At 41.1% G+C, this 19,961-nt stretch overlaps 1 protein-coding gene across 1 annotated transcript; it reads left to right on the plus strand.

Annotated features, from left to right (window-relative positions):
• On the plus strand, positions 1-11,174 carry CD5L (CD5 molecule like). The gene is made up of 6 exons (XM_051858496.2): positions 1-168; positions 2,406-2,432; positions 6,098-6,421; positions 8,519-8,860; positions 9,366-9,686; positions 10,826-11,174. Exons 1-6 carry the CDS (start codon positions 144-146, stop codon positions 10,828-10,830), a joined length of 1,044 nt encoding a protein of 347 aa, XP_051714456.1. The 5' UTR covers positions 1-143; the 3' UTR covers positions 10,831-11,174.
• The last annotated feature ends 8,787 nt before the right edge of the window (positions 11,175-19,961 follow it).

Genomic DNA, 19,961 nt, shown 5'->3' on the forward strand with positions numbered 1-19,961 from the left:
AGATCATCTGATAATGCTTCCTCTGAGCACAGGAGTGCCTTTCTTCTTTCTCATATACTAGCCAGTAGCCGAAACTGAATATTTCTTCTTGAGGACCTCTTTCCAGCCTTACGTTGCTGTTCATCGTCTTCATCTGCCGGGCTATGGCCCTGCTGTTCTTGATCCTTGGTGAGTATCTTTGCTTCTGCTAGTTTGGGCTTCAGAGTTTTCTGGAACTTAGTTAGGCAGAAACTTCTCCCTGCCCACCCAACACAGATTTGGGTATTTTTCAAGAATGGGCTTCTTACTCCCTCCTACATCTGCAAACTTTTCTAAACTCTAAAAAGCCACTTAATCCATACTCAATTTAATCCACTTTGATTCCTAGTTTTTTTCCTATTTCCATATATTTGTACTGTCAGACTTATGATAATTTCATTTCCCTCTTCACACAAATTTTACTAAATGTACCATTAAAAATAACACAAATTTATGGATCCAAAACAGTGGCAGGCAGAGCAAGGAAAGGAAGTAGAGCTACAAGGCAATCAGTTTTCATGGTTATACATTTTCCTCTAAAGATCTGTCCAACTAATGCTTCCATAATTTTTCCCAGCTATTGTGTGCTTTTTTCCTTTTGCCTAGATTAAACTTGAGAATAACCTAATTATTTTGGAGATTTTGAAATCAAAAAGACCTGGATTTCAGTCTGGTTCTTTGGTATTTGAAAGTTGTCTGATTTAGGTCACCATAATCCTCTGAAATCTTGGTCTCTCGTCTATGAAGAGATTATAGCCATCAGAGGTTTGCTAGAGTTTCTACAAGATAACTAATATCAGACATCTAACTAACTGTGTTGTCTAAATTCCCCCCATAACCTAGTACATCTGTGTTTAATGTCTTGATTATGACATTGTCTTGACATATGACATATGTCTTGATTATGAAAGCCCACATATATCTCTCAGTATTGGGCACTTCTGTGTTCTCTGAAAGGTGTTGCCCATATCTTGAACATCTCTAGATCCCATATAACACCTTACCTTCATGATTGTATCATTGAGTCTCCCAGGCTCATCTGAAGGACCATGTCTCATGAAGCCTTCCTGGTCTGTGTCACCTGTAATTATCCAACCTACAGCAAAGCTCCCAAATCATTTACTGCCTGCATCACCTTGCACCTGCATCTGAGGCTTGGAACTTTCACCTGCTTTTCACATGCATACATATATTGTGTTCTTTAATATGCATGTGGTTGGTTATTCAATAATTCATGTATGTGTGATGTAACTTTGAGTTTTAGACAGTTGAAAACAAGGTATCACGGAGTCTAAAGTGACTATATTATGAAGATGAAAGGGCATAGAAATATTACAAGTGATTTGGAAAATACTCTGGCATAAAACACTGGAATACTTAGATCTATATCTAAAGTTCTAAACTGGAGGTCCAAGGACATACGCTTCTTCAGAAAGGTCTGTCAGATGAAGGTGGTAGGCAGATCTTCCAGTTGAACATGCCTAGAGCTCAGGAACTGCCACTGATCATGGGGTTCAGGACTCTCTAAAGAACCAGGAGGTAGCCTAATAGAGCAATCCAATCACACATAGACCTTATAGGAGGAAAATCCCATATTCTGAAGATGTGCTGGTGCTTAAATCTGGAGGTTTAGAAGTCAGTTCAGAGCAGCTTTCTGACTATTGATCTAAACCAGGCGTCAGCAGACTATATAGCCTGATACATGACAATTGCTTTTACACTTTTAAATGGTGAGAAAGATCAAAAGAAAAATAATATTTTATAGCACATTAAAATTATGTGAAATGTAAATTTCAGAGTCTATATATAAAGGTTAATTGGAACATAGCCTTACTCATTTGCCTATAAGTATATGACTGTTCTCATGCCACAATAGCAGAATTGAGCAGTTGCCAAAGGTAACATACATCCCACAAAACCTAAAATATTTACTATCTGGTCCTGTACAAAACATGTCTAAATGAATTGCCAGTGAACACAGGTGAATCTTGTCTCCCCCATGCCTTTTTTATCTCCCCCTACCAGTGCATCCTCCCAGTGACCCCCAGCATTCTCTTATCCAAAAGGCTGCATCACCAACCTATTAGTAATAACCAATCTAATTGTCTAGCTTAAAGAACCAAATTTATGCCTGGGGTTGAGTCACTATCACATAGAAAGCGAGCAGGCTGCACCAGTTAACTATGGCAGAATTGGCCTCTGGTTCTTAGTCACTATCACTGTATTTAAGGACAGTCATCCCAAGAGAATATGGTCCCAACAGGACTGAACTTGGAGGCTCTGTATCTATGTACAAAATTTCACTAGGGATATCCAGAGATTTCCTTTCTTTGAACAAAATCTTGGACATTGAATCCATGACCTCACTCACTTTCTTCTTTCTCCAGCTATTTTCACCGGACCTGGCCTCTCAGGTAAGATGTTTTGGGATTCCTGAGAGGGAGACAAACTTCCTTTTTAGTTTTCACTCAAACCCACCCCACAGTCTTGTGTGGGCAGATTTCCTTGTCCAGAACTCAGGGAGGCTTAGGATGGTTTATCCTGCCAGAGGATAGGGGACCTGTTCCCACTTGAACTAATGTTACCCAAAAAATACAACCAGCTTCTAAATAGCAGAAAGCTTCATTTCAAGCCCAGAATGCACTTCACTCCATTGTAGTAGTTCATCTGGCACATAAACTTGCCTTTTGGACTCTAAAATATTCAAGTTCCCTTGCCAGCCTTAATGGCAGCTTTGTTAGAATTAGAAATATATTTGTCCCTGTAGAGTGCCAGTGGAATTTCAGTCTCTCCTGGCTATCTCTTGGGCTGTCTTTACTTCTTTTTTTTAAATTTTTTTTAATTTTTAATTTTTTTGACAGGCAGAGTGGACAGTGAGAGACAGACAGAGAGAAAGGTCTTCCTTTGCCGTTGGTTCACCCTCCAATGGCCGCTGTGGCCGGCACACCGCGCTGATCCGAAGCCAGGAGCTAGGTACTTCTCCTGGTCTCCCATGGGGTGCAGGGCCCAAGCACTTGGGCCATCCTCCACTGCACTCCCTGGCCACAGCAGAGAGCTGGCCTGGAAGAGGGGCAACCGGGACAGAATCCGGCACCCTGACCAGGACTAGAACCTGATGTGCTGGCGCCGCAAGGCGGAGGATTAGCCTAGTGAGCCGTGGCGCCGGCTTCTTGGGCTGTCTTTGGGCAGTGCATCATGTGTATACCTTAGGAGAGTCTAGGAGAGATGACACCATGGTGGTCCAAACTCAAGGAGTTAGTGGTTTCTTTTACAGTATCTCTCCAGGTTGCATTATCACTTAATGCTGTAGGCTGCATGGAGAGGGGGCATCTAAAAATTCTGCTATTGGTATGGAGGTTCCTATATCCTAAGGAATCTGATTTTTAATAAATAATTTATTTTTAAATTTCACATTAACACATAATACTTGCAAATATTTAATGGGTATAATGCAGCTTTTCAACACATATTCATATCTTAAAATGGCCATACCTGGCAATTACTCTTTCTATTCCCTATCTTTGTTTATGTTTAGAGTTTACTAGTTCCTCTCTCTAGTGCTTTACATGGGATTTGACACATCATTGTAAGTCATAGTCACCTCTATTGTGCTGCAAAACACCAGAACCTATTACATTCACCTTACTGTGTTTTAGTGCTCTTTATCCAACCTGCCCCTTCCCCCTCTCCTCACCCTTCCCAGCTTCCTGTAATCTGGTTCTTTAAAGAGTACTGCTTCTAGATCTCCTTATAACCTCCCCACTGGAGGATGTTGCTCTTCCACCCTTCTTTCCCCTGGGTCTTCCCCTCAAGCCCATGGATAAAGGCAGCTAAAGTCCTGCCAAGGACACAGCCATCCTGAGGAGAGGCTCTACTCTCTGCCTTTCAAATCTTTCCTCAGCCCTTCTATAACTTCAAACTAAATTTATTTTGTACTTACTTTCTCTCTCTCTCTCTCTCTCTCTCTCTCGCTTATTTCATCTTTCCCAGGAACTTTTCAAGTCTTCCTCACAGAAAATGAAAATTCATCAAAAGTGAGAATTCTATAATCCAAAATGAAATAAAATATCCTGTTCATGACCCTGATAGCTTAGTATTCCTGGAGTACACAATGATGCTAATCCAAACTCTAACCTTGCATCCAGTGTCCCAAAACCTATGCCTAGGCAACTCCTTTTAAGTTATATTTATACTTAGATATATCAACATGAGTGCAACCTTGCAAAAATGGAAACTTTTCTTAGTGTTTATGATTAAATTTTAATCCCTATCTCTAGCTCCCATTCTTTATATTGTTTCCCTTAAAAAATGAAGAGAGAAAAGCAAATCAGCAAACCAAACATAATCTGCCCTTTTTGATTAAAATCAGCCAGATTAATGTTTTCTCACTCAGTTCTTCACTGATCCCAAGTTCTGGGGAATTGAGACAGAGTTGATGCTAAACAGGCAGTGGGAAATGTTGTCCTCAAGAGTCATATTTCATCCATAAAGCTATCTGGGACATCCATGTGGCCCATACTAGTCTCTTCTTAAGCTGTTCATATCCCAAAAGACCATAGACTACCAGTTCAAATATTTCCTTTCCTGGTATACCAGATCTCTCTCAACTAACAATCCCATGGCATGACCAATTCACCCTTTTCTGTATTGCTCTGTGTCTGCAATAGACTTGGTAGGATTGCCTCAAGTTCTCTAAATAGAAGCTCCTTGAGAACACAAGTCATGTCCTGCTTGTCATCATTCTCTAGTTCATGAAAATAGAGTATGTGAAACGTAGTATGTTCTCAACAAATGTTTGTTGCCTAGTGTGCTCTTCCTGATTTTCCTTTACAGCCATCTCTCCTCTACCTCTATGTCTCGGTGGAAGGAAGGTAAACTCTCATTGTATTTTCCTTCCCCAGAGTTCTAGTCAGAAAATAAATCCAAGTTCTTGAGTCCTCAGAATGTACACAGAGTCTCTGTGGTGCCTCTCTTTTATGCTTATCCCCTAGAATCCTCTGCAAAACTGTTGGGATTCTGAGACTTTGAAGTTCTGATTCTTCTCTTACCCAGTGCTTTCTGTATGTCTTCTAAGCTGGGTGCTTGTACAGGGTATCGTATCATGAAAGCAGCAAGGATGGGTGGAAGTGGGTCACTGATAATGGAATAATGCTCAGCCCAATTATAAACTCTGCCTCAATCTGGCTACCATGGAGAAAAATGGAATCATTAAGGAAAAGATAAAAGAAAATAATAGATATCTTCTTACTTATGTTCTGGAGTGGCACTTCCACTATGGGATAATGTGACCCCAGAAACATTGTTTCCATGTGGGTCTCCTTCTTCATCTGTGAACTAATGGGATGGACATCGGTCTTTCTGAATCTAAATACCAGAGAGTCCGAACATGCTGCTGGATCCTCAACCAGCCCTTTTCACTTAATCTTCAAATTGAAAACACCAGGAGGAGCCGGCACTGTGGCATAGAGTGTAAAGCCACTGTCTGCAGTGTCAGCATCCCATTTGAGCGCTGGTTAGAGTCCTGGCAGCTCCACTTCTGATCCAGTTCTCTGCTATGGCCTGGGAAAGCAGTAGAGGATGGCCCAAGTCTTTGGGCCCTGCACCCGTGTGGGAGGAGGCTCCTGGCTTCTGGCTTCTGATCAGCGCAGCTCCAGCTGTTGTGATCATCTAGGGAGTGAACCAGCGAATGGAAGATCTCTCCCTCTCCCTCTCCCTCTCCCTCTCCCTCTCCCTCTCCCTCTCCCTCTCCCTCTCCCTCTCCCTCTCCCTCTCCTTTTCTCTCTGTGTAACTCCACTTTCAAATAAATAAATAAATCTTTTAAAAAACACCAGAATTCATGGTTATGTGTCTTGAAGAGGGGTTCTTGGTGGTATACAATTTTGAGTTTAGGAGAATCAGAACTAGAAATGCTGTCTTGATGTTCTTCTCCCTCCCCTTCCCTTCTGACCTCTCCTTTTTAAGTGCCCACCTCTCCACATCCTCTGTGAGTGGTAGAATAGTCCCAAATTGACTGATTACATGCCTGAGCGCGCCCTGGGCTCTTCTCATGTGTCCAGCTAATATTCTATCTCTTTGCAGAGTCTTCACCCAGGGTGCGGCTGGTGGGAGGCCCCCATCGCTGCGAAGGGAGGGTAGAGGTAGAGCGGATGGGCCACTGGGGCACTGTGTGTGACGACGGCTGGGACATGAATGATGTGAACGTGCTGTGCTGGGAGCTGGGCTGTGGAGCAGCCAAGGGAACTCCCAGTGGATCTGTATTTAAGCCATCAGCAGGAAATGAGCAAAGGGTCCTCATCCAATTGGTCAATTGCAAAGGAATGGAAAAGACGCTGTCTCAGTGTGAATATGAAGAAGATGTTTTTGACTGCTCACACAAGGAGGATGCCGGGGCATCATGTGAGAGTGAGTATGTCAGGGCTCAAGGACCATATATTAGCTGCCCATACCCACATGGTCTATCTTGTTGGTCTTTATGCCTCACCACGGCCAGTTCACTGGCCCCTCCATCCCTCACATCTCCCATTCTCTCAATTTTGAGCACTGGAGATAAATAATATCCACACCTGGAATTATGAATCCTATTTAAAGGAGCTAATATTTTCTCTTAGTTTCAATCTATATGAGAACTGTGTCTCTTATTTAACACATACACAAACATGCAAAGATCCAGGAGCCACTAAACATTTGTTGATTAATGTATCTTGTTCTGAAGCTGGTGGTAGAGTTAAGAGAGAAGAAATGAGCTCCCAAAGTGATGTTTTTCATGGTTTCTGTCTTCAAAGAGTCTACCGTCTAGAGAGGTAGTCAGGAGATACCCATAGGAAACCAAAGTAACCTCATTAGATGATAAATTGACAGACAAATCTGTATTCCAGCCCCTCCTTCCCTTCTGATATTTGCCTTCCATATATTAGTAATCTCTCCCTCCATGTATGTTTTCTCCTCCATTAGACTATGACTTTTCTGAGATCTCCTTCTTCTTTGTCTTCTCACACAGAATTTGCTAACCAAGAAGCAATCACTTTTTGCCCCAAAGCTGAAGTCTTATTTCTATTTCTTAGATTGAGAGTTGGGAACACTAGTTTTGGTAGAGATACTTGATTGATAATACCAATGATAAACCAAAAAGTTTTTTGCATATCCTGTGTGCTGTTACAATTCTTAAAATTGGGGCATAGGTATTAGCCCAGAGGTTAATATAACAGCTAAGATGCCCAAATCCCACAGCAGAATATTTGAGCTCTTATACCCAGCTCCTGCTTCTGCTCCAGCCTTCAGCTTCCTGCTAAAGGGGAAAAGTGGAAGCTAAGAGGAACCATGGTGACTCAATTAACTGGATTCTCAACCCATTTGGAAGACCTGGATTGAGTTCCCAGACCCCAAGCTTGGTTCGGCCCACTCCCAGACATCATGGGTATTCAGGGAGTAAACCAGTGAATGGGAATTCTCTCCCTCTCTCTCTGACTTGCAAAAATATTTTTTTAATCCATACACTACCACTGACTGTTTCTTGTGAGGACAAAATGAGAAGTAGAATGTGAAAATAATTTGAAAAACCAACATTCACTTCATTCATTCACACACTCTTTTTTTTGAGGTTTGATTTTTCATTTACTTCTAATTCATTGGTTTAGATATTATTTATTTTACAATTTTTTATTAGTATGTAATATTTGTACCTTTTATGGGATTTAGTGCAATATTTCAACAGATGTATATAGTGTATATATAGTGTAAAATGATAAATCAGATTATTACCCTAATTAGCATGTCCCTGTTTATGTTTCTTTATGTTTGGAGCCTATGAGAGCACCTCCCAGTTCTTCACACAGTGTATGATACATTATTGTGAGCTATAGTCAACCCACTAGAACTTACTACTTCTATCTAACTATTTTGGTATCTAACTTCCCACTACCTCCTGCCTTTCCCACCTCATAATAATCATTAACCCAAGACCAAATTGACATTATTTTCCACTCTGGCATGTGAGAGAGAGCATGTAACATTAGTCTTTTTATATCTGTCTTATTTAATTTAACATGATGACCTCCATCTCTTCATTCTACTACTCATCTGTCACAGAACTGTTGCAAGTGATTTAAGTGTACTGTTCATTAATTCCCTTGTGTTTAAATTGATTTGATATATGCTTTTGTGTGTGAGAATGCTTTAAATAATAACTACATTAATATTAACTGATACTATAATTTCATTCTGTATAATATAGCATATTATTCCATGTGCCTGTTGAGCTCTTCAATTTTTTTTAACCAGTAGACATCACTGATAAATATTAAATTTATAAAAGGGATGAGTCAGTGCTAAGTCCATGATAGAAAAATGGACCTGGTTCACAGTTTCTATTAGGCAGTTTTAAGCATGTGAATCTATGCTGTCCTTAACACCAAGAACTGACAGATGTGTGCACAGGGCCCCATCTTCTGAGAAGATCATGTTCTTGTGTGGAGAAGACATTTACTCCTTCTTTCTTCCCAGATCCAGACAGCCCCTCCTCTCCAGTCCCAGAAAGTATAAGGCTGGTTGATGGCCCTGGGCGCTGCAAGGGACGAGTGGAGATACAGCACCAGGGGCAATGGAGCACTGTGTGCAAAAAAGGCTGGAACCTCAAGGCTGCAAAGGTGGTGTGCCGGCAGCTGGGATGTGGGAAAGCCATACTGACACAAAGATCTTGCAGCGAATCTACCCAGGGCCAAGGACCAATCTGGCAGAGCCAGATATCTTGCTCAGGACAAGAAGTAACCCTTCAGGAATGCCATTCTGGGCCTTGGGAGAATAACAACTGTACCCATGCTGAGGATACGTGGGTGGAATGTGAAGGTAATGTCTATATATCCAGAGCCTACACTCATTCTTAAATTTACTTAGGTGGAATTTCCACTCCAACAATGTTACAGGGAACTACTCATCTGTCACAGAACTGTTGCAAGCGATTTAAGTGTACTGTTCATTAATTCTCTTGTTTTTAAATTGATTTGAGATATGCTTTTGTGTGTGAGAATGCTTTAAATAATAAGAACTACATTAATATTAACTGATATTATAATTACATTCTGTATAATATAGCATATTATTCCATGTGCCTGTTGAGCTCTTCAATTTTTTTTAACCAGTAGACAGTCACTCATAAATATTAAATTTATAAAAGAGATGAGTCAGTGCTAAGTCCATGATAGAAAAATGGACCTGGTTCACAGAGTTTGAACCACGGAGTTTGAACTTTCTCTAAGAGAGCTTCTTAGTTTGGATGAGGATGCAGATGATCTCATTTTTTTTCTCTTTTTGTTCTTGTCTACAACCCTTACCTTCCTTTTTAACCCTGCAGATGCCTTTGACTTGAAGCTCGTAGGAAGTGACAGCCACTGCTCTGGGAGGCTGGAGGTGCTACACAAGGGGGTATGGGGCTCTGTGTGTGATGATGGATGGGGAGAAGAGGAGGACCAGGTAGTATGCAAGCAACTGGGCTGTGGGAAGCCTCTCTCTCCATCCTTGAAAGAACGGAAAATCTTTGGCCCTGGAGTTGGCCGCATTTGGCTGGATGATATCCGCTGTTCAGGGAAGGAACAGTCTCTGGAGCAGTGCCGGCATAGGTTTTGGGGATATCATGACTGCACTCATGAGGAAGATGTGGCTGTGATCTGCTCAGGTAAGTCCTGTACATGGAGCTCATGAGGGTAATGGAAAGAGGGGAGGTGGACTCTGAAGAACAGGCTGCCATAGGACGGGCTATAGTCATTACCTGCTCCATGCATACTTCTAGGGACATGACAGGGAAATTCTAGGATATTAGTAGAGGGGAGGGGAGAGGTAGGAGGGAGGATGACATCAGGAATACAACAATAAAGCATACAGTTATTACAAGTGAGAACGAGAAGAATTTTAAGCATTATTTCTTCAATATCCTGATATCAAACATGAAGGAAGTTTTTTTAAACAAGCAACTTTCCAAAATCATAAAAAAAACACTTTCAAATAATCTAGCAGAAAGGTAATGACTATTCTTTATTCTTAACCTAAGGTTAGTAGAGAACCAGGGGATTAGAGGATCCCAACCTTTAAGCACCAAATTTAACCTATGGAACAGAGTCTCACCTCATTCCATTTGTCATCACTTCATCATTCCCCAGATTTTAAATTAATCTGGGGATGGGCCTATGGTTGAGAGCTCTTTGCCAATTTCCACAAGAGTGTTACTACGAAAGTCAGGATATCAGCCCTGAGAAGAATCCCTGTGCCAGCTTGGGCCAGGAAATGCACTTGCAGCACCTTGGTGGCTGACTCAAGAGAGCCACAGGTCTGCCACCCAATTGTATCAAAAGTTGGGAGTTGACTGTGCACGGCTACTTGGCTAAACTAACTCTGGAACTAAGTGGAAACTGATAGTTGAATAAGGAATGTAGGAGGCAGAAACTGATGGGTTTAGTGACAGAAGATTTGACTCCTGCTGCTGTTACTTTGAAATTGTATGAACTTAATCACTTAACTGTTGTGAACCCAGTGTTTTATCTGTAAAATAGAGACACTTGTCCCATTTACCATAAAGATTTTTGTGATTGTGTGAGGATGTAACATGTTAATGTACATGAATACTATTTGGAACTCACATGGGAGTTGGTTAAGTAAGTCCCTGGGAAATTGCTTATATGGTGTGGGATATCTGTGTAGTTTAGCTTTCTTTTCCACACTTGATTCCAATTGTCTTCCTTAGATGATTAGAGCTTGAACAGGATATTCCTCTTTCTGGCCCATCAACTCCTTCACTGCGTTTTCCTTCTCTTTTTACAGACTAGTATCCTGGCCTCCTTGCTGCTTGGCCTTGGCCACCAACTGGCCCCTGCATGACGCCTGCTTGTTCTCCTGGGCCCTGGTTACCCTAGTTTGCCACTGGGTCTCAGGCCTTAGCCACCACTCTCTTGACACAGTTGCCTTGGGATGTGGAGAAGATGAGCTTTCAGTTGCCTGTTGCTCTTCACGCACCACTTGGAGTTGGTTCTGCCCTTTCCTGCTTCCCCTCCAGCAACCTGGAGTCCTCAGGTCTGTCAATGAGACCAAAGGTGCATGTCATTGCTAAGGCAAGCTCTTTATCTGTAAACAAAGAAATAAAGCAACAACAACAACAACACGAGAAAGCAAATGTGGGTAGACAATGTCATGGGTCTTGGGGGAGAAACAGTTTTTTTGAACTTTTTTTCTCATATCAAATACCACCGTAGTGCTGCGTGATTTCTTGTTTAAAGTGAACCATCCTTTCAGTAGCAGAGCAGTGTCCTGTAATCCTGGACTTTTTCATGACACTTATAATGGATGTTCCACCCTCTGAATACTCCAAGATATCATTGTTGTCCATCCTTACACGGCATGCCAACATGATTGGCATTTAACGTGAGGAATCTCAGAAATGCATTTTATTTTATCCAAGGAAAGATGAAAATTCAGAAAACACACAGAAGGAGGCTGGGGAGGTTTCTCATGCCAACCAGGAAATGTCATTTTCATTTTATCAACTGAAACTTTGGGGCCTATAAGGCTGAGGCAAGACAGAGTGATAACCAAGGAGACAATCAAGACTTTATTGTAAAAATCAAAAACTTTAAGCTCTGAGGCTAAGTTGATTCTTACATCTACATTTATAGTGTCTAATAAGTTAGATATCAGTCACAAAAGTTGCCTTTCTGTGTGATGTGCTCTTTCTGCTGATAGAGAAGCAGATGTGTCCACTTCTCTGTGGTGGCACTTTAGGTGGGACTAGGAGGCAGAACTTGCTAGAAAATACAACCATATCTGTACTCTCTCCCCTGGATGCGCAACTCTCTCCCTGTCTATTTCCTATTCCAACCCATTAAACTGAAGTCAATTTTGCTGGTCTTTCACTTCTGACTGACATATGTCAAGTAATCCAACTCTGATGTTATGCCTTTTTAATCATATCAGTTTTGCCTTCCTTCTAATGGGTGTGTTTTGTGTTTCTAACCCAGAATCACATGTGTCTTTGGTCCCTAATCCTGTCAGAACAATCCACCAACAGTTTCATCAGGACAATAAGTGGGAGAAAGGGTACAGTGTAATAGTAGGAAGGCAGGAGAGATAAAGCCCAACACTTGACTGGCAGCCAGGAAGAAAAGCTGTGATTCCTCAAGTCACTACCTGTCATAGAGTGTACTTTCTTATAGCACTAGGTTATAACAGGGTTATGTGAAGACACTGAAGAAAGAAAAGGTTCCCAACATTGCTGAAAGGATGGAATAAGAAGGTCCCCTGAAAAACTGAGTTCCCAAGAAAGTGGATGGAACTGACACTATTCACTGCCAAGTACTTGTTCATTGATTAATTTCAGAGTGTGCACATCATATTTGCTCTGCATTCCTCAAAAAAGAAATATGAGAGATAATCTAACATGACACTGGAGTGAGTTTCTACCTCTCAACCAACTGTTCCATTGTAGCTTAAATTGCTGAATGAATATTTAACAGCTGGCATGGGCAAACAAGAATAGATTAGAAAAGAGAAGAAACCTTAAGAGATGTTTAGGATCTACTCTGATACTTTACATTTGTCTGATCAGTTCTCACAGGTCTTCCCAACTTTCCTAATGATCCTATTCCTCCAATCCATGGTACCTGGAAACTAGAGGCACAGTGAAGTGACTTGAGTCATTTAAAAGCACTTTTATAATTAGTAGAGCAGAACAATGTTGAAATTTCAAAAAGGGAACTGTAGTTTCTCTATAATTAATTATACATTAAAATTTATTTTGTAAAACTTCCACCTAGTAAGACTCCTGAGAACAAGTCAAATAAAAGTAGAAGCTCTTGGAAGAGACAGGGTCAATATCACACTGAAAATGAGATGTGACAGTAGCCTAAGACTAATAAGACAACAAGTCTATTAAGAATTTGTCATTGAAGGAGGAAATTAAGAAGCAAAAAGACAAAAGTTTACACTCACCTACTATTTTCCTCCTCCACACTTTCATTCTAGCCCCATGGTTGGATAGAAGTAGAAGCCAAATGTAAATACTTGAAAGGGAATAGAATGTGGGGAAGAGATCTAAAGTTGCAATAATTAACTGTTAAACTCCTCCACTGCAGAAATTTGCAGCTGATTGTTAATTTCCAGAACCACATTATGCTGCTACCAAAATAATTTGAGTTGTTGATCATTAGACTTAGATTGGAATTACATTAGTAGCTTTCCTGAATCTCTGTCTTAAAGACAGCTGATCATAGGAATCCACAACCTTCACAATTGTGTGGACAAATTCCTTGTAATACATTATGTACACACACACACGCACACACACACAGAGTTTTCTATTTCTCTGAAGAATTCTGACAAATGTGGGTTTTGGACTGAAAGAGGTTCTAGATGGACAGAATTTTAAGGATGAATTTTCTGAATTGGTTCCAGCGTTTCTGGTATTGACCCTCTAATTTGAGTATATTTAAAGATATCAATGACTTTATTTAAAAAATAGTAAATATATAACTAATAGTACATGGCATGAGTTGGTAATAGGCTACAAAAAATATATCACATTGATACTCCTAATCAACCACTTATAATAAGCAAATATCCAGGTGGCTGTGTATATGATTCTTTTGAACAGTTTTGAGAAACCAATGAATATAACAAGGTTGGCTGATTACTCTTACTGTTACTAGACCACATAAGTCATTTGAAAACTTTCACATGTGCCCTGAAAGTGACCCGTATCTCCTGTAGCCACAGGGATTGGTGAAAATAAAATGCAGAATCTTATGGTGTGAATGACCAAATTGTAACACAAGTTAAACCCACCACCTTGCAGAATATCTACTATTAAATCACAGAAATTGATTGGAAAATAGGAGGACCATGTAAGTTGAGATGGAGGTGTGCAGGAAGATCCTGATGATGCTGAGGACATCGAGCTTCTGTATTCTGAGTCTGTTTTGTTAATGATGGAAGCTTCCCCATTCCCCATTTATAAGGGAGCAGCCTTCTCATCCCCTTCCCCAGTGGTATTGGTCCTGTGTCTCCACCCGAAGAGATTGGCCTTGCATTGTTCGAATAAAGACCTCCTCTTTTTTTATTGCATTTAAGCTATTTTTACTTTATTTTAGTAAGAAAACTTTTATTTAATGAATACAAATTTTATAGGTACAGTTTTAGGAATATAGTGATTCTACCCCCATACCTGCCCTCCCACCCTCACTCCCATCCCACCTCCTACTCCCTCTCCCATCCCATTCTTCATTAAGATTCATTTTTAATTAACTTTATATACAGAAGACCAACTCTATACTAAGTAAAGATTTCAACAATTTGCACCCCCCCACACACAAAGTATAAAGCACTATTTGAAAACAAATTTTACAGTTAATTCTCTTTTTTAAAAGATTTGCTTATTTATTTGAAAGGCAGAGTTACAGAGAGGCAGAGAGAGAGAGAGAGAGAGAGAGAGAGAGAGAGATCTTCCATCTGTTGGTTCACTCCCCAAATGGCCGCAACAGCTGGAGCTGCGCCAATCCGAAGCCAGGAGTCAGGAGCTTCCTCCAGGTCTCCCACGAGGGTGCATTGGCCCAAGGACTTAGGGCAACTTGTACTGCTTTCCCAGGCCATAGCAGAGAGCTGGATCAGAAGTGGAGCAGCCAGGACTCGAATCGGCACCCATATGGGATGCAGGCACTGCAGATAGCAGCCTTACCTGCTACATCACATCACCAGGCCCTACAGTTAATTCTCAAACTACAACTCATTAAGGACAGAGGTCCTACATGGGGAGTAAGTGCACAGTGACTCCTGTTGTTCCTTTAACAATTAACACTCTTATTTATGATATCAGTGATCACCTGAGGCTCTTGTCATGAGCTTCCAAGGCTATGGAAGCCTTTTGAGCCCATGAACTCCATCAATATTTAGACAGGGCCATAAGCAAGCAAAGTGGAAGTTCTCTCCTCCCTTCAGAGAAAAGTACATTCTTCTTTGATGGCTCCTTCTTTCCACTGGGGTCTCACTCACAGAGATCCTTCACGTAGAACATTTTTTGCCACAGTGTCTTGGCTTTCCATGCCTGAAATGCTTTCATGGGCTTTTCAGCCAGATAAAAATGCCTTAAGGGCTGATTCTGAGGTCAGAGTGTGGTTTAGGATGTTTGTCATTCTGCGTCTACTGTGTAAACTGCTTCTTATGTTGGAAAATTCTCTCCTTTTTAATTCTATCTATTGTTATTACCAGACACTTGGTAAAGACCTCCTCTTTAAGGGGAGTAAATTGATAGAAAAGCTACTAAATTTTTACTTTATGTGTATAAGCAGAAACATTCTAGATCAAGTGAACCACAATCTAACCCAACAGTATAGCCAGATGACGTAAAATATAATATTAATTCTTCTCATAACTCTTCTCCACTGATCTTCTTTGCCTCTAGACCTGTAACTAGACTCATATTCCAGCAGGTTTCTAAAGATGAGGCAAAGTGTGACCAATGTGTAGGTGCCCAAAGAAGTACTGTTTTCTGACTTATATAGACATAAATTTGGAAACATTTGAGAATGGTTACTAAAGATGTAGGATAAGGGTAGAGGAAACTCAAAGTTGGATCAGGCTAAATTAATTGATATGAGCTTCCTAAGAATGTATTCGTTATTTAATTTGCAATCCAGGGAGCTAGGGAGGGCTCTAATAGTTTGGTTATTTGGCCAAAACATGGGCCAAAATGTAGCAGACAACGAATGAATGAGGGAGCACACATTGCCTTGGTTTAAAGTAGAGAAGGGGACTCAAAGGCCTAGGGCAACTGGAACATTGGTTTATCTTTGTCATTTAAGACCTTATTGGGCCGGCGTCGCGGCTCACTAGGCTAATCCTCCACCTAGCGGCACCAGCACACCGGGTTCTAGTCCCGGTCGGGGCGCCGGATTCTGTCCCGGTTGCCCCTCTTCCAGGCCAGCTCTCTGCTGTGGCCAGGGAGTGCAGTGGAGGATGGCCCAGGTGCTTGGGCCCTGCATCCCATGGGAGACCAGGAAAAGCACCTGGCTCCTGGCTTCTGCCTTTTGATCAGCGTGGTGCGCCGGCCGCAGCGCGCCATTGGAGGGTGAACCAACGGCAAAGGAAGACCTTTCTCTCTGTCTCTCTCTCTCTCACTGTCCACTCTGCCTGTAAAAAAAAAAAAAAAAAAAAAAAAAAAAAACCCTTATCACCCACACTGTTAGAGTTCAGAAAATACTCCTTTCATCACATCTGGACTACTCAGTGAGCTCTGTTACTGATCTTCTCTGTAGGACAGACTTTGCAGAGGAAACTGCAGTCACTGAATTAGGGAACCTAAGCACAGTAATAATAATTGGATCCAGAATGGAAGAGTCCAAGAGGCAGTTTTTTAACTGACAAAGGCAAATAGATATGATAGTTGATGGGAAAGTCAAAGCAGTAATCCAATAGTCTGACTCACAGAGACCTATGATGTTGACTAGCTGATCATGTTTTCCTAGAAGTGAAATAGACAGGAAAGCTATTAAATTTTTTCTTCAGTTGCATAAGCAGAGACATTCTAGATCAAGCGAACAAGTAAAATCCAAGTCATAAACAAAAATAATATGCCTCAATTAATTCTTGGTTTTGAGTCATTTACAAAGCCAGAATCTCTTGAATAAAGGGATGCTAGGTGTCACTGAAGAAGGACCATAAGGTACTACCAAAACTTTATATTGTTAATCTTTTCCTTAGTTCCCCCACCACCAAGAGTCATATCGTCTTTTACTAGGGTAACTGGGCATTAGGGAAAATAAGTTAGGGACTGCTGGACACTGGTTCTGAACTGATACTGAATTCAGGAGACCTAAAATGTCAATTATGGCACACCAGTTAGAGTAGGAGTTTATGAAGTTCATGTGATCAATGGAATTTTTAAAAAGATTTTATTTATTTATTTGAGAGGTAGAGTTACAGTAAGAAGGAGAGACAGAGAGAAAGGTCTTCCATCCACTGGTTCACTTCCTAAATGGCTGCATCGGCTAGAGCTGAGCAAATCTGAAGCCAGGAGCCAGGAGCCAGGAGCTTCTTCCATGTCTCCCAAGTGAGTGCAGGGGCCTAAGCACTTGGGCCACCTTGGTTATTTGGCCATAGCAGAGAGCTGGGTCAGAGAGAGGAGCAGCTGGGACAGTGCCCGTATGGGATGCCGGCACTGCAAGCAGCGGCTTTACCCACTACGCCACAGCGCCGCACTCTCCCTGCCCCCCATACTTTCTTCAGTTAAGATTTCTGGGTATGGGGCCGGAGATACAGCAATGAGTACATGGAACTGGAAGTTAAGACTTTCACTCGGCCATCTTGCACTCTTCATGCCTTTGAATCGGTGTGCAAAGAAGGGAGTATCTCTGCTGGCTGCGGCACTTGATCTTGACTACCAAGGAGAGATTAGACTACTACTCCATGATGGAGGTAAGGAAACATGTCTGGAATACAGGTGGCCCCTTATGGTTTCTCATAATGTTACCAGGCTTTATGATTAAGGTCAGTGTAAAACTATGGTAACTTGCTTCAAGAAGGACCATTGATAGCCCAGACTTTTCAGGAACTAAAACTGGGTCATACTACATGGTGAAGAACCATGGCCAGCTGAAGAGCTTGCTGAAGCCAAAGGAAATACAGAATGAGCAATGAAATAAAGTAACTAAAAATACCTACTGACATGATAGAAATGTTCTAGATCATGACTATAACTATATTTATGTCTGTGTATACGTTTGTCAAAAATCATTTTGCATACACTTATACAGGGTTAATATCAATTGTATTAATTATACTTCTATAAAGGAAAAATCAATAAAATATTCAGAATGATGGTGAGCTCTGAAAATATATGGAGAGTGGGTAACAAATTACACACTCAAGTAGATGCAATAGTATTAGCTGAACTTTAGTTCTTAAACTAAATGGTAGATGAGTTCATGGTTTTTCATTTTATCCTAAAATTTCATAATTTATATTTTTCCTTTTTACAATGCATTTAGCAACTATTAAATTATAAAAATAAAATTAGACAGTTTAATGTAACACACAGCCTTTAAACCCGTGAAGAAGACTAGAAGACATATTTTAATCCCAACAAACTGTGAAGGAACTGAAGCAGGACACACATGATCACAGGAAGAAATGTAGATCAGCATGGTGACTGAAACAACAACTTTACACCCTAATTTAGTGGGCCTAAAATTTCAAAGGTGAAAAATTTCTGCTTTGGCCCTGAAACTTTAAACTGAGCAAACTTATTCCACAAATCCTTTCCCGAGCCAATAAAGAAAGTGGGGATCACAACTCTCTTGTTTTTACCAAGGTCCAGCCTTTAGCCTGGTTCCCAACACTGCTCCTCCTTATCTCCAGTCTTACATATCATGGTCCACTAGCTTCATTTCTCAGTCTTCCTGTTTGCACTTGTTAACTGAACTTGAATATCATTACTGGATGGTACATTTTCATGTCCCCTTATAGCTTACCTTCCACACATTGGTTATTATTAATTTTAGATACTCAAAGATTCAAGAAATGTTGAAGATTATAAGGCCTTTTCTCCTCTAATCCATCATCGGACTTATCCCTAGGCTTCAGATGTTGAGAACAGGCAGATCTAATGTGCTTAAAGAAGCAGGCCTGGTACTGTGGAGTAGTGGGCTAAGTCTCCGCCTGTGGTGCCAGCATCCCATATGGCACTGGTTCTAGTCCTTGCTGCTCCTCTTCTGATCCAGCTCTTGGCTATGGCCTGGGAAAGCAGTATAGGATAGCCCAAGTCCTTGGGCCCCTGTACCTACATGGAAGATCTGGAAGAAGCTCCTAGCTCCTGGCTTCAGATCTGCCCAGCTCTGACCATTGTGGCCATTTGGGAAATGAACCAGTGGATGGAAGACCTTTCTCTCTGCCTCTTACTCTTACTGTCTGTAACTCTACTTCTCAAATGAATAAATACATAAAAATCTTCTTTTCAAAAAAAAAAAAAGCTATGGGAGAGATTAGAGATATGATTTTGGGTAAGGGAAGGGGCAAGATTACAAATGCAAGAGTTGATGCTAATGACCCAGAAGCTAATTTGCATATGTAGATTTTCTGTATTTCACTTTCAAATAGCTCTCCTCTTGTAATTGCCCATGATTTTGTTTTTCTTCACTATTTCATGATTATTTATTGATATATGAAAGATTTAATTATGGGAACCTCATATCTGTATGACTAGCTTGATAAATCAGCATACAACCTTCAAAAGCACAACCTAGGAGACAGCTCCATCAGCTCCTGGTTGACTGGCACGTTTTCATAATGTGACTATACTAGTGACTTCTGAGGAAGAAAGATGTACCAATGAGACATAATCCAGGAGACAGACAGCCTTATCGAGGATGAAAAGCGTGGTGGCCAGTGTTTTACCATAGCAGGTTAAGCTGCCTAAAATGCCAACATCCCATATGGGTGCCAGTTCATGTCCCAGCTGCTCCACTTCTGATCCAGCTCCCTGCTAATGTGCCTGGAAAAGCAGCAGAAGATGGACCAAGTGCTTGGGTCCCTGCACACATGTGGGACACCTGGATGAAGCACAGCATTCCTGGTTTCAGCCTGGTTCAGCCCTGGCCATTGTGGACATTTGGGAAGTGAGCCAGCAGATGGAAGATTTCTCTCTCTTCCTCCCTCCCTCCCTTCCTCTCTCTGTCTCTGTCTCTCTGTCTCTCTCTGTTTCTCTGTCTCTGTCTGTCTGTCTCTCTCTCTCTCTCTCTGTGCATGTGTGTCTTTCCCTCTTTCTCTGTATCTCTACCTTCCAAATAAATATTTTTTTTAAAAAAAAGAATTAAAAGTGTGGCATATGAGTTTCTTCAGGACTATACCTGATGAGATTCATAAATGTGATAAATTGCATTTGGGAAACTTCCTTTGAGACATCCGAGCTCTTGATGAA

Source organism: Oryctolagus cuniculus, chromosome 7 (genome assembly GCF_964237555.1).
Source record: "Oryctolagus cuniculus chromosome 7, mOryCun1.1, whole genome shotgun sequence".
NCBI lineage: Eukaryota > Metazoa > Chordata > Mammalia > Lagomorpha > Leporidae > Oryctolagus > Oryctolagus cuniculus.